General features: G+C 36.3%; 1 protein-coding gene across 5 annotated transcripts in view; it reads left to right on the top strand.

Annotated features, from left to right (window-relative positions):
* Positions 1–1,927: 1,927 nt before the first annotated feature.
* zmynd8 (zinc finger, MYND-type containing 8) overlaps positions 1,928–15,899 on the top strand; it is a 30,829-nt gene continuing 16,857 nt past the window's right edge. Inside the window, exons 1-10 of one of the 5 annotated variants that reach the window (XM_051911805.1) lie at positions 1,928–2,012; positions 7,783–7,850; positions 8,035–8,186; positions 11,096–11,317; positions 12,110–12,223; positions 14,606–14,698; positions 14,815–14,902; positions 14,994–15,049; positions 15,132–15,209; positions 15,302–15,417. In XM_051911805.1, coding sequence (XP_051767765.1) covers positions 7,826–7,850; positions 8,035–8,186; positions 11,096–11,317; positions 12,110–12,223; positions 14,606–14,698; positions 14,815–14,902; positions 14,994–15,049; positions 15,132–15,209; positions 15,302–15,417 — 944 coding nt within the window. In that variant the 5' untranslated portion in view covers positions 1,928–2,012; positions 7,783–7,825. Of the gene's footprint in view, positions 2,013–3,479; positions 3,581–5,057; positions 6,357–7,782; positions 7,851–8,034; positions 8,187–8,300; positions 8,317–11,095; positions 11,318–12,109; positions 12,224–14,605; positions 14,699–14,814; positions 14,903–14,993; positions 15,050–15,131; positions 15,210–15,301; positions 15,418–15,899 lie in introns of those variants that run through there. The other 4 variants (XM_051911806.1, XM_051911802.1, XM_051911804.1 and 1 more) reach the window with 4 other exon arrangements.

Genomic DNA, 15,899 nt, shown 5'->3' with positions numbered 1-15,899 from the left:
GTAATTAGCTCATTGCTTGCTGTTTCCTGTCATGACAGTTCCCTGCTATACAACCTCTGGTCTCATCTGGCCAAAAAACTTAGACGTGAAACTGAAGCGTCAAGCAATTTAGCTACAAGAATCACTGAGGAAAAACTCAAAAAATATATATTTTCAAATTTTATTTGTCGACCTTGTTAATTTGACCCCAAGGAAATGCCACAGGTTGAAACGGAGTGGTATATTTAAATCTTAATTTTTAAATATTGATGAATCATTACACGCTATATGAGATGAAAAATTTAAGTTATGAGCGTATTCGCATTTGACCACAAGACTGAGGGTGCCCCAATAACATTCTTGAGAAACCCAGAAAGAGGCCCATAGACCTGTTGTTGTTCCCTCCCCCAATTCACAGCACAATCTGACTTCCCCCTTCCGAGAGTGTGAGATGGTTTACCCCCCAACCCCCTCACTCTGTCTGTCCCCTTTGAAAGGACAGGAGATAGCAGTTTAAAAGGACAGGAGATTAGCCCCCAATCATCTGCATCTATAGATTCTCTACCTGCAAACATGCAGTCATGAACCTCAACCCATCCCCTCTCCAGATGAAGTGCTTTAAAGATTTATTAGGTTAAATCACCTCTTTAGGAGTGTACGAATGAGCATTGAGTATGAAATTGAAAGAGCAATAATTACATCTGTTTAATATAAGGTTAGAAAATTATATAACTTGGGTTGAGGCTCCTTGAGGCAATCAAGTGTTTCATATAAAGAGATAAATGAAATGCTATTTTACTTATAGATCTCTCTGGAGATCATCGAGGCTGTCTGTATTTTAAAAAAATATATACATATACAGTATATTTATATATACTAAACCTGTGACTCATCTGAAAATCTTAAGATACTGTAGATATGGAGCTGAATGAAATCAGCGTGCCTATGGAAAAACTCTCCATATCATCAATATTTCTTTGGCTTGAGATCTTCCATGCTGTGAGAGTGTGTGTCTGTGTCAGTATGTGTTTTGATTTATTAATGCAGCAGGGAGTCTCAGACAGCTGTCTTCAGCATAGATGACAACATGAGGAGCAGACAGCTGAATAGCCTCCTCTAGTGGACAGCTTGTGACATGAACTTACAGGCCTCGCTTAACGGTAGTGACCTCAATGAACGTTTTTAGTTGAAGACTTGTGTAAGTAGGCCTGTTTAAAATTATATTTAAACGGTTTTGAGTGATGCTATTACAATTCTGTGAAATATGTTGTTCTAAAATCTTGTCTGTGATTTGCAACGAAACTATTTGTGACTCAGTGCTGGTAATACAGTCATTTGACTGTGTTTGTATTTAAAAACTCAAAATGTGACAGATATTTGACAGTCCTGGGTTGAACCAATTAAATTTTAAACAGTCTTTGGTTCTATTTTTGGGAGTAGTGTAGCCTATATATCTTTCCACCAAAGATACGAGACCTTGCCAGGTTAAATTCATGACCACTAATGAGTTAGCTTGTTATGTGATAAGTAACACATTTATATGTCATAGAAATACTAAGCTACTATTATTAATTGACATAGACTTGATCGTCTGTTCCATACACTTACTTTGAAGGAAGGACCCAAGGTATATCTAGAAACAAAGACGTAACCAAATATTCAAGTTTGGAGAGGACAAATGTGAAAACTTAAGTGGACAGCTCACCCAAGTTGTTCCAAAGCTTCTGTGGAACATAAAATAAGATATTTTGAGTAAAAATTGATTATTTTCAGTATCCTTCACATCACATTTTTTGATCCTTAACCCTACTATGGAGCATCTAGTTATGTTTAGCATTATAGATTATAAAACTAGTACGAGTTTCCTTTGGTTAAATCAAATGTGTGTTTTGTTGTTTCTTTTTAGATATTAAGACAAGAAGTCTGGTTTTGCGTGGGGTGTGTTCTGGCAGATGACTCACTCAAAAGTGCTTCAGAACCTGTCTAACTAGAGTGGGTTTTAGATAAGCTGTGCCCAGACTCCTCCCTCTCAGGTCTGTTGGAAACATATTGCTAATAACATCTAAACACTACACAACTTTTCAAATCTGAACAGATTTTAAAACACTAGGCATCATATTCTTGCGAACTTGTGAATGTTGAAACTGGGCATCATACACTAAACGACTGATGACCACACACTACTAGACTTTTGAAGTTCTTCCAAACACAACAAACTTGCGTGGAAACATGTGCCGTGCTACTAGGAGACGAATGACAAATGAAGACAAAATTTGTCTAAAATCGGCTCACAATATCAAACATGTTTGATATCCTGTGACTGGATGGAATCAGTTTGAAACTAAAAAAATCAGTGGGTCCATAATACACTATTTTCTGTGAAATCTGTCAACTCAAAACTGCAGAATGGCTCTGACTTTCGCTAACCAGCTAACTCGGGGCAAAAATGTGGACAAAAACTGTCATGTATTCCAGCCTTAAAGTCACCATGAAATCAAAACTGACGATTTTTATTTTTTATGGAATATTGCAGTATTTATTAGAAATGATTTACCCGTTCACATCATTTTTTTTTTTCAAATTCATGTGCCTTCATAATCTTGAATCAAAATAACTTCCCCTCCCTCTTGCAACGACATGACACTTCCTGATTAAGTGTTTTTCGGCATGAGGGCGGGACAACCTGTCACTCACATGAGATCACATCAATAGCAAACCACAACGATCCAATCAATTGCCGATGGACAAAATCAAATCCTGCCCTACTTTTTGTCTTGTTCGAGAAGCTGTTTTTGTTCAGATATGTATCGCAATGGAGAAGAAAAGAATATAGCAACTTCGGTTTCATGCCGACTTTAAGTCACTCTCATTATAGTTTGATTAATGACCAGAAATGTCACCCACATTTAGCCAGAAATCAGCTGTTAAGATCATCGTAAGGCATACAGAATACATTTGTTAGTGTAAAATCAGGAAAATACTTCAGGAAACAACTAGATAGCCAACCCAGGTTTTTATGATTTTGTAGAATCAATGATGTAGAAAGAATTAGTGAATGATTAACAAATTGAGTGAGCTTCTATATCTGCATATAATTTATATCCAAAAATATGTATTAAGGCTGAAAAACATGGATGAACTTGATATTCATCATTTAAGTTTGATTTTTCTCTCAGTGGAGAGTTTCATTTCAGGATTCAAGGCCTTGTAAAGTGAGACTGCTGTAATTTTAATAATTATTTGTTTTAATTAAGTGTAAAACATCTTTAACAAGAGGTTGACTGTGCGAGGTTGAGTAATTTAGCTCAGTTTTAGCTGTACAGATCAAGGCCTAGCTCCTCTTTGAGTCCAAAATCCTGCCACAGCCTGTCTGTACTGAACAAAAGACATCTACTCAGGAAACGTATCAGCCAATCATCTGCTGCCTTTCATCCTGCTTGTGAAAACCAGCCAATCACGGAACTGCTTTCATAGCTGTTATCAGAATGTTGGCTTGGAGAGCCGAGACTGCTGTGTAGAGAGAGAGAGAGGGAGGGCTGTCCTCCATGTTTTAATAAGCATTGACATTACCCACTGTGTTTTAAGCCATGCATCCACAGAGGTAAGAGATTTTTCATTGCTTATATGCTTTTTACACTACCTGTTAATGCTAATGGTTGAATTATGTCATGCAGAAATGCTGGATTTTCTGAGAGACAGGGGACAAAACCTGTCCCAACTCCAAAGAGCTGGATCCTGGCAGGCAGAGACAACTCAGAAATCACACTCACACTGTGTTTTAGTCTCCAGGATCGCATGACTGACCTGTGCTAACACTGTGACCAAAATGGCCTCTTCTGGTCTCTCTCCTAGAAATGTTTCTCTAGAGCCGGAGAGGAGCACAGTCGTGTCAGGTTATGTCACAGGCCAAACCTCTCAAAATGGAAGGCCCTGAGGAGCAGACAGTGCAGGCTGTAAGAGGAAGTGCACACGTAGAATGGCAGAAAGAACGAGCAGCAGTTTTGGCTCATGTTGCAAGTTAAAGCAACACTTTTCAATGGCCGACATAATGCTGAATGTCCATTTTGCTCAGGATATAGGCCTAATTCGCAAAAGCATGCAGCAGATTGGTTTTGCTGACAGAGTTATTGGATCTGTAATAGAAGAGACTTTCTTTTCTATAAATAGATGCATATAGATGGGGAATTAGGCTTGTGTTTGCCTTTCTAAGTTAAATACAGGCTTCTGTCTGTTTACTCGGGTTGTAAAGAGTCAGTGAAGGCCAGGCATTTTATCAAAACTTAGTTGTGGTATGAGTTGGCAGCCATTTCAGACAGACTTCCTTTTTCGGCTACACAACCACAAAGAAGTTTTTGTGTCTGTGTGTGAATATAAGCATTTTCCTTGATGTGGCATAATTAATATTGTGTTTGTATCCAGTATTTCAAATATTTCTCTTGGATGGCAAGTATTTGGAGACTGTATTTAATTTAGCAAGGGTCTGATCAGAAGGTCATAACAGAGGGCTCTGGACTAGTGGTGTTTTTCCACAACCATAAATGTCAAATTGAGGTGTTTTTATTTTTTAACCTGCTGTAGCAGTCATTGTCTGCTAAATAACCTGCGCGTTTCACAGTTTGTCTGTTAACGTAAGTGGTTAAACCTGATTGTCTGTTGGTGTCACCTGTCTGATTGACAGTGTATGTGCACTTGTGATTTCCTGTTATCTTTTTGAGCTTGTACTTCTAGAAATGGGATTTTTTCTTTTGTTGCTGAGATTTTTGGAGGATGAGTCAGTTTATGTGTTAAAAAGAGCAGAGGATTATTACAACAGGAATATAAGAAAACAAATTTAAAATAGCTATCATTAGCAATAGACAAATAACATTGTCCATGAAAAAACGAAACATTTAATGTTAGTCATTATTAATTCTTGATTCATTGTTTTAAAAATATTTTCATTCAAAGTTTAAATGTAATTTCACTCAAATGTATGATATTTCATGTGGTCTAACCATCATTTTTTTGCACCATGAATAAAATTGTTTACACATTTTAATTATTACTGTCAAAAAAAAGTCATAAAATATATTTTTCAAGGTAAATATATATAATGTATGTATATATTTTACAAATATCATCATGAATTATTCATTCATAAATATAAGTTGCACCACATGACATTTTACAACCTGAATTAACCTTGTCTTGTCATAAAAAGGTCAAATTACCTGATATTTGAGAGATTTACTGACCTTGACAAAGTCATAAAGGGTCCGTAGGGGTCCTCTCTATGACATAATTTCTATTTTCCTTGGTCACACCACATGACTTGTTGGACAAAGTTTTTCAAATGTTGCAGTAAAACAGTTTTATTGAAATATTGTTTTTTCTAAATGAACAACAACGAGGAAGGCAATAATTAGGCTTTTTTCTTCATTATCAAGACAGTACCACCCTGACATTTTTTACTTTATGCCCCAAACACACACACACACCACACACACACAAAAATCAAAATGATTTTTAATCCACATATTAAAAACACGCCCATTATAGAAGGTGTATTATATGTCATTAAATATATAAATTGTATTTTAAAAGTGTATCTCTGGGAAAAAAAATCCCAAAAACAATAGATCCTGACAGAAAAATGAGCATCATCGTGTCACTGAACCTATTACAACATTACTGTGCAAACTGATATTATTTTTAGTTGGTACATGAGCTCATTTTGGCAGGCGGCTGACTGTAAGTCAATCTCGAGCAGCTAAATGGGTGAACATAAGGAGTATTCCCAAGACCTGCAATTTACCATGACTCCGATTACATTTTCCAGCCTTTTCTTTGTCTCATGATGTTTACAAGGCCCTTACTGCATTCCTGTAAGCCGCTCATTTGTCAAATCTCCATCCGGCTCTTACTTAACACAGCAAGGAGTGAGAATGTAATCAAAATGGTCGCCCTTAGCAGTGACTGCAGAAGGAGGAGGAGGATAAAACCATCGGACATGTTTGTCCGAACATCTACATCCTGTGTTTATTCACACCGGTAGTTTTCAGAGCAGAATATGAGTATTTTCCTGGTAAATGGCAGCAGCAGCCCTCCCTGCATTGCAGCAGTGTATCAGAGCAGAGAGAGGGGAGCAGGGAGAGCCTGTGTGGCACACACAGCGGCAGCCGCCCAATCACGCGCCTCCGTGTGGCTCTCAAACCAATCGGCAGCACACAGCTGAGGTTAAAGATTGACAATCGCTCTGAGAGCAGCAGGGAGAGCAAGGCCCTTCTGGAAAATTCTGCACCCATCTTTGTCTCATCCCTCACTGCCTTTAAATCTGAAAAAACACATTTAAAAGGCTCAGCCTGAAGAATCTGTGTACTGTGCCTGTAAAGAAAAAGGTATGCTGTTATTATATGTCAGTTTTTAGATGGAGGATCATACAATGCTAGTGGGATTGTGTGTTTTTGGGGGGGAGGAATCTTGTATTTTAAGGTTTTACGAGTATCTGTGATTGTATTTTGCCATTTTTAACTCATGTTTTCGGGTTTTTGCTTGCGTAAGAGGGACTGGATTCTGCTGTGGGTGGGGAGTGGATGGTGCATGTAGGTTGGACGTGAGGAGGCCAAGATGGCAAGTGCTCATGCTCTACAGATGTTTGCCTTGTGCATGCTGTCAACACACCCCCTCCCCATCTGCATCTCTGAAGGTTGGGGGTGCAGGACACAGCAGGATATCGCTGCCACATCAGTGCAAACGCATGAGAATAGACCTTGTGGCTGTCAATAACAGTGTAATTGTTGTCTTTGATCATTTTGAGGTTCTAAGAGGATGTGCCTCAGTTCATGAACGAGAAATGGTGGGCTTGTGTGATAATGATCCAGGCATCAGGAGAGAAAAGGGGCCTTTTTAAAACCATTCAGGCTGCAAAATGGCTGAAATGGAAAATGTTATGTTGCATGGAAGGTTTCAAGTCTACGTGCCGCATCCAAAATTTAAATTGAGGTTTAGCGTTGGAATCAACCGACACTATATCTGATGAGTTATGGACCATCGCTCTGATGTGCACATCACATTCAGATGGTGTTTGTGTGTTTATTGGGATTTCTAATAGAAAATTCTCTCTTGGCAGTGAGAGGAAACCATCTTGGCACTACCTTTGCCAGCGTTATAACTAAACTGAACTGCCTTTGATTGGAGAAAAGCACATTATTATTATTATTATCCAGAAAGGAATCTGCTTTGCCTTTTTACATAAAATGTGATGTTTTTATGCCATTCGACTTGTTACCGAAACCATCAGGAAAAGCCACAGCTGATTTGTTTTTGCTAGTATCAAATGCTCATTTGTATGTGGACTGCCACATGATGTTTCATCTAATATGCTTATTCTTAACATTCAGTTTCTTCGGCAATAAGTATAAGATACCTGTAAGTGTGCATTTTGGATTCAGATTAGTATTTGTCCGGAGCGAGCGGGCCCTCGGAGTGGAGAATAAGCATATTGTGTTGACTTCGAAGGAGGCCCTGCTGTGAATCTGACGTCAAAGGGCTCATTCACTGAGAACTTCCTTCTCTTCTGCATTCAGAGCTGTTGAAATAAAGCCTGAATTTAGTGAAATGCTATATGGAGGCATTTGCTTTCTTAGTGTTTGGAAAAATGGTGAAGTTAGGTTAGATTTTATCATGTTTTTTTAGCTTCATAATTTCTAAAAACATTCTGTATGAAGGTGAAAAATGAATTCAAGGATCATTTTAGTAAAGCCACAGTAGATATAGGTGAAAAAATGGACATTTAATATCATTCATTTCTTTTCCTTGTGGCAGTTTGGCTGAAGGAGAAGGGAAGGAGTCAGATGCAATTGAAGGGATGGAAATCGCAACACGATCCAAGGGTGAGAATTGTCCTTGATGTGATGAGAATGCCACATTTTTTTCCACATTCAAGTGTGAAAACAGCGCAAAAGTGTCAGCTGCCATATTTGTTGATGTTTTGACGTTTTTCAGTATGGTTTAGTTTATTAGTACAGTTTTAACTGTACTATGTTCACATCAGTAATTTGTCCTATTACTGTGCAGGCTCTGATCAAGGGTCAGCAGAAAGGAGCGTCCCTAAGCGCAAGGTTTCCAGCCCCCCTCATTCCTCAAATGGACACTCCCCTTCCGAATCCTCCTCCAGTCCTGTGAAAAAGAAGAAAAAACCAGGAGCCGTTAATAGCAGTAAAGATCAGGTGCAACTTTCGCTCTCTATACAAGCCCTTGTTCAGTCCTGCATGTCAGTCATTCACTAATTTCAGTGTCCGTCTGTTTTTTTTGTCTTTTGGGTGGCTTCTTCGTGGTGATAGACTGCAAGATTTGATGGTATTCATCATTACCTTCATCCTGATATAGATGTACTTTTTATGATAAAGTCACTTAGGGCCGTTTGTTTTTCTGTGGTTTTAGATGAAAAGAATTTAAACCTGATTGTCAAACTATGTTTTAGGACCCCTCTAAACAAGCCTACCTCTCACAAATAATAAAATCAGAACACTATTGACCAGACTGTACTTGTGTCTAGTTTAACATATCAGCAAGACAGATTTAACTAGGTGATTTTTGGCCACTTTAAGATTTTTCTGCCCACTTGGGCAAATGATAGAAATGTGTCTGTTACAACATCTGCCAACAGCCTTGTTAATTAATGCATTTTTCTCTTAAAAATGTTCTGTTTTCTATTTTGTTATACAATTACAATTAAATAAATATTTATTTTTAAAAAATCATATCACTCACTAAATATTTAGGTCTATATTTAAGATTTGTGTATTTTAATTCCATATAAAATATCCATTCATTTAGATTAAGCAGTTTTTAACAAATAAACTAAATATATGCATATTTACCAGTCATGCATAAATGATATATAATAGTACTAATAAACCAAATGTTTAAAATACACAATAACCAAGTTTTTATATTGATCATATAATTTTTTTTTTTTAAATGAACCTCATACATTTTAACTACTTGAATCTTGCTTTTTCATATTTTTAACTTATTGAATGTAAAATTGTATTACATTTTCAATAAAGATTTTGAATACATTTTGAAAACATAAGTATTTAAATAAAATCAAATAATAATTATATTTAATATGTAATATTTCCTTTTTTAGCATAAAGTAGCAATTTTTAAATTAAGTGTCAGATGCAGAATACATTAATATTTAGAAGACAAATTTAAAATATCAAGTTTAATCTTATTTTTAAAGGATTTATAATTTAAATAATAATAATAATAATATATATTTACATATTTATACAAAGCCATTATAATTTAAATACTACTATACAAAGGCAAAGCCACATCTGAAGGACATGAATGACTGATGTCCTCAAAATGAAATAATTAAATGAATATTAATTCAGAAGGTCATTTTAATAAGGCTGTTATAGTGACAAGAGTTTATCAATATATTAATATATTCCTGTGTTCTTGTTTTATTTGTTAACTGTTGGTATATGTTGAATATTCGTTTTTTGACTGATGTGGCCATTGAATCACACTGTTTTTCAGCATCTCATGTCATTAATGTTTTGTTTCACTTAATGTCAAGCCCTGGTATCAGTTATTGATAAACCCTCGAGTCGACCACTACGTATGTTTTTTTCAGGGGATCCAAACCACTTTCGACAGTGACATTAATTTTCACAAATAACCTAAGGTCCTCGTCTTCAGTTTTACAACCCGAATTCCGGAAATGTTGGGACGTTTTGTAAATTTGCTGTTGCTGTTGTAATAGCTGCAGTATGTGGTTTTGTATTGTCCTGCTGAAATACACAAGGCCTTCCCTGAAATAGATGTCATCTGGAGGGGTGCATATGTTGCTCTAAAACCTTTATATACCTTTCAGCATTCATAGTGCCTTCCAAAACATGCAAGCTGCCCATACTGTATGCACTTATGCACCCCATACTATCAGAGATGCTGGCTTTTGAACTGAACGCTGATAACACGCTGGAAGGTCTCCCTCCTCTTTAGCCCGGAGGAAACGGCATCCGTGATTTCCAACAAGAATGTCAAATTTGGACTCGTCTGACCATAGAACACTTTTCCACTTTGAAACAGTCCATTTTTAATGAGCCTTGGCCCGCAGGACACAACGGCGCTTCTGGACCATGTTCACATATGGCTTCCTTTTTGCATGATAGAGCTTTAGTTGGCATCTGCAGATGGCATGGCGGATTGTGTTTACCGACAGTGGTTTCTGGAAGTATTCCTGGGCCCATTTAGTAATGTCATTGACACAATCATGCCAATGAGTGATGCAGTGTCGTCTGAGGGCCAGAAGACCACAGGCATCCAATAAAGGTCTTCGGCCTTGTCCCTTACGCACAGAGATTTCTTCAGTTTCTCTGAATCTTTTGATGATATTATGCACTGTAGATGATGAGATTTGCAAAGCCTTTGCAATTTGATGCTGAGGAACATTGTTTTTAAAGAGAGACTCTGCCTCTATAAGACATCCCTTTTATAGCTAATCATGTTAAAGACCTGACATCAATTAACTTAATTAGTTGCTAGATGTTCTCTATGTTGAATCTTTTCAAAATTTCTTGCTTTTTCAGCCATTTGTTGCCCCTTGCCAACTTTTTTGAACTCATTTATTGGATAAAAGTGTAAAATTTCTCTGTTTAAACATTTATGTTATCTATGTTATATTTTGAATAAAATATTGGCTCATGTGATTTGAAAGTCTTTTAGTTTTCATTTTATTCAAATTTAAAAAACGTCCCAACATTTCCGGAATTTGGGTTGTATGAGACAGATAATGAGCTTAGCCAAAAAAATTCAAGGCAGCTGGCAGTCATGCAAGCTAAGCAGAAATGTGTGTCCAGGGACAGACTATGATTCATGTTGATGCAGCTGCAATGAATTATTAGACCTGAGCTTGTTTCTGCCTCTAACAAGGATGCATTTACCTTTGTGTTACAGACTGAAATGCCATTAATTCAGTGCCCATTCATCTACATTTGCTCTCCTCTGTCCTTCCATGCCACTCCCTTTTTGATAACTGTTGTGCCTGCTTGTTTTGTCTTGTTACCTTTAATACTTGTTTTGAAACCCCGACCCTCTGTTTCTCTCGCCCGCATTCCAGTCAGAACTAAGACATGGTCCCTTTTACTATGTGAAGCAGCCCGCACTCACCACAGACCCTGTTGATGTTGTACCGCAGGATGGGCGGAATGACTTCTACTGCTGGGTGTGCCACCGCGAGGGCCAGGTGCTCTGCTGTGAGCTCTGCCCGCGCGTCTACCATGCTAAGTGCCTCAAACTGGCTGCAGAGCCCGAAGGAGACTGGTTCTGTCCTGAATGTGAGGTACTGGCTCATGCAGCTCCACTTCGTCTAAAAAAAAAAAAAAAAAAAAAATTAAAGATTTTTTTGGTTTACTTTTATTTTTTCCCAAAGTCCATTTATAATATAAAAAGTCACAATTTATAATTGCCTGGCAATTTTCCACCCTTTTGAATTAAACATGCTTATTTTGCTACTGTAACTTTGAGACTTCTATACTGTATGTAAATGACCTCTTTTTGATTGGCTAACATTTTCGCATGTGAAATGCAAAAGTTGCTGAATACTGAACATAAGCTGAAGCGTAAATGGGGGCAGTCATATACCATGACAATGTTTTCTGAATGACCCATTTTTGTAGCTTTGTTTCAATACATTTTTAAAACGTATTCTTATCTGTTTTTTATGATATAGAAACATGTTTTTAATCTTTGCATTTAAAGAAAGCTGTAAAGTAAGCATGAAACGGAAGTTGCAATAGTCTTTTCTTCCCTATTGTGACGAGTGAAACGGCTTCTCAAACAAGAAAAAATGTTAGGCGGGACTTGAGTTTGTCCATCGGGAATTGATTGGATCGTTGGATTGTTGTGGTTTGCTATTGCTGTTATCTCATGTAAGTGACAGGTTGTCCCGCCCTCACACCAGTAAATACATCATCAGAGAAGAGATGATGAATAAAGATTACAAGAGCATGTGAATTTTAAATATATAATGATGTGCATGGATAAATAATTTATAATAATAATTCTGCAATATTCCATAATTGTCCATTTTGATTTCATGTTGACTTTGGGCTTTTCTGTCTTTTCTTTACAGAAAATAACAGTTGCCGAGTGCATAGAGACCCAGAGTAAAGCTATGACGATGCTTACATTGGACCAGTTGTCTTTCCTGCTGAAGTTTGCTCTCCAGAAGATGAAGCAGCCAGGTGTAAGTTTCATGACTTTTGATGGTCCTCTTTCAGTGGATCCAGGATTTAGTTTACAATTAGAGAGTTGTGCCTAGATCTAGTGCAAAAACAAAGCAATGATGTAAAATTTTAATATTGTCCAACTTTTTTTTTAATATTGTATACTTCCAAATGAAATGAGAATTAAAGCCCCTTTTCTACCTAGAACAGGCACAGACACATTCAGCACACCTGAAATGCTCAATGTACGTCTCAATGGTGCTCTTTAGTGTTGTTTTCACATTAGAGCATTTGGTTTGTTTGGTTGGGTTAAAATAGTTTTTCTACACGGCAGACCAACACAAAGTTCTGTGCATGTAAAGTTTTGGTGGTTAATCCAAAGGGCACTGTAAAAAAAATGTTAACTTTATGGGGAAAAAACTGGAAGCTGTGGTTGCAAGAAATTCATTGTAAAAAAAATACTGTGATAATGTTACCAATATTACAGGATGACATGTTGGTATAATGGCATATAACTTATAACCATATATTTCATTAATTCAGTTCAATTAATTTCACATTTATTTGTATAGCGCTTTCACAATACATATTGTTTCAAAGCAGCTCTATAGAAAATGCATGTTTCTATGTTACAATTAAGAGTAATCTGTTATCAGGTGACTGTTAAACTAATGGCCATATTGCAGAAATTTACAGTTCTAAGACAATACAGATCATGAAGTTAGCTAACATCATATATTCATTTAAGCCAAACTTTTTACCATTATAGTAATCCAGTCTAGAGGTCATGAATGCATGAACTAGCTTGTCTGCATCAGAAACAGACAACATGTTCTGTAGGTTGACAATGTTTCTGAGGTGGAAGAAGGCTTTTTGTAAGTTGCAAAATATGATTTTAAAAAGAAAAGTTGTGTTCTAATATAACACCCAGATCTATAACTGTACATCTTTTAAGCTGTAAATTGTATTCTAAGGGCTTCCGTGTTTAGGTTTTTGAGTCCAATAAGTTATATCTCTGTCTTATCTGAATTTAATAGCAGAAAATGACAGATCCAAAATGTTATATCTTTAACACACTCTGTCAACTTGGATAATTCAGAAGTGTTCTGGTCTAGATGAAATATATGACAGAGTATCATCAGCATAACAATGAAAACTAATCCCATGTTTGAAATTAGCAGAGGGCCCAAAACAGACCCTTGCAGCACCCCATACTTTACTGGTGTTAATTTAGATAATTCCCCATTTACATAAATGATAACGATCAGACAGGTAGGATCTAAACCACTTTTTATGCCTGTCCATTATATCATTAAGTGATATAATGTTAATATACCATGCTACTTGAACTATCAAAATCTAAATATGCTTTTTTACCTTAAAATGTACTGATAACCACCATAGGTGGCAAAATAGAAAGCCACACAATAAATCAGAGTTCATCATAAATCGCCAATATACTAGACAATGAACAGGGCAAAATATCATGTCATGTCCCTTAACTGTTTTTCACCATACATTATATAGTAATTCATAGTTTTTACTTTAAAAACCATACAGTTTACAGTATTCTAAAGTAAAATTACAGATAATGCGATATTAAACCATTTACAATTAATGACTTAATTAACTAATAAGAGATTTAAACTATTTTTATTTCAAGCAGTTTTACAGTGTACAAAAAGCAGTAAAACAAAAAAAAAAAACAAATGTGAAAACACCCTTAAAGAGCCACCTCAGATCATGGAGCAGTGTTTCTTAACAGGAAAAAACTTCTCACCTTCTCCAAACTTTTTCACAGAGAAAGACTTTTATTTGGGAAAACAAATGTCTTGCAGAAATCACCTAGCTATATTCCCCACCCATTTTTTGTCCCCTACTTCTCCAATATATTTGGAGTGTTTATGTAGTATCAGTCCTATAGTATTACTATCTTGGCCTGTAGTCTAAATGCCATAGTTGGTGGAGGTGGTAAAGTGAAAGATATTCTGCTCAATACCAGTCATGCAAAGACAGTGAGGGCATTATTGCACTTTCGTCAAGACAGTTCATTTCCTCACCCTGATGGTGATCTAAATGTGAATGGAGAACAGAGGCTGTTAAGCTCCAAAAAAAAAAAAAAAAAAAGAAGGCTCAAGCAAAAGTTGTCAGAAGAATTCATGCACTACATCTCAGATTTTGTGAAATCATATGATAGCTTTTTTGTGAGAAATAGACCAAATTTTTATCTTTTTTGAAAACTAAATCATGCACAATATTTATGGTCACCATTCACATTCATTGTATAAAGAACAGCTTGGACATTCTGCTAAATATTTCTTTTTGTGTTTCATGAATAAATGATTTTAATTCTTGGGTGAACTATACCTTCAATACTAAAATGTCTCCTCCTTTTTTGCCAGACCGAACCATTTCAGAAGCCGGTGTCGTTAGAACAGCATCCTGATTATGCCGAGTATATATTTCATCCCATGGATCTCTGCACTTTAGAAAAGGTGAAAGTGAAGCATTTAATTCTGGAAAATCAACATTTTCAAATCTTAGGAATGTTTAATATCTGGCATGTTATGAAAGGGTTTCATTAGTGTGTTCACTTTTTGTTCCTATTTAGAATATCAAAAAGAAAATGTATGGCTCCACTGAGGCTTTCCTGGCTGATGTGAAGTGGATTTTGCACAATTGTATCATTTATAATGGAGGTTGGTTGCTAACAGTTCCACAGTATTGTCAAATTTGTTTCTGCTGAGTGTTTATCTTAAAACTATCTGTTTCCATCTGTTTTTTTCTTAGGCAACCATAAACTTACAGCAACGGCTAAAGTTATTGTAAAAATCTGCGAGCATGAAGTATGCATTGTAAATTATAAGAATTATAAGCCAAAATAAGCTTTGTTCAGTGGCAGTTTTTTAAACATGAATTACCTTTCAGATGAATGAGATCGAGGTCTGTCCAGAGTGCTATCTCTCTGCATGCCAGAAAAGGGACAACTGGTTTTGTGAACCATGTGTGAGTGTTTTACACTAAACAAAATGAAATTCCTTCTTCACATAGTAACCAGTGAGTTACCCATCTGTTCATGAAATATGTGTGTGCATCAGAGCAACCCCCACCCTCTGGTATGGGCCAAGCTGAAGGGATTCCCATTTTGGCCTGCCAAAGCTCTTCGAGACAAAGATGGACAAGTGGATGCACGGTTCTTTGGGCAACATGACAGGTGAGGAACCACTGAACCACGTCATAACCATCCGCTATGTGGCAAAACGTCAATCAATAACTTAATTTGCTCCATGTTAATCTGAGTTTTTAGTCCTAATCAGAAGTGAGCATCAACAGTGTTGCATAATTGCACATTTTGACAGCCCTACTACACGTCAATTATTTCTTTGAATAATTGATTAATCCGATAAAAATGTTTATACATATTTAAAAAAAATGTTCCACATTCTGCCCAATGTTCTTCTCCAAATTGAAGGCAATAAAGTCAATTATAAATGTAGGTTATTCTATCCATTTTGTGCATAAAAAGGTTTTAAAAAATTACTAAATACATAATGTATTTTATCCTGTAAATGTAAGAAACATTTACATTCATTTACAGTTACCGTTACAGTTACAATACTCATTAAAAACATCATTATGTGCATTTGCTTTTACATTTACATTTACAATTTAAAATCTATTTAACATCAAATATTT

Source organism: Ctenopharyngodon idella, chromosome 11 (genome assembly GCF_019924925.1).
Source record: "Ctenopharyngodon idella isolate HZGC_01 chromosome 11, HZGC01, whole genome shotgun sequence".
Classification (NCBI taxonomy): domain Eukaryota; kingdom Metazoa; phylum Chordata; class Actinopteri; order Cypriniformes; family Xenocyprididae; genus Ctenopharyngodon; species Ctenopharyngodon idella.
Note: the sequence above shows the minus strand (reverse complement) of the source record. Positions and strands in the feature narration are given on the sequence as shown.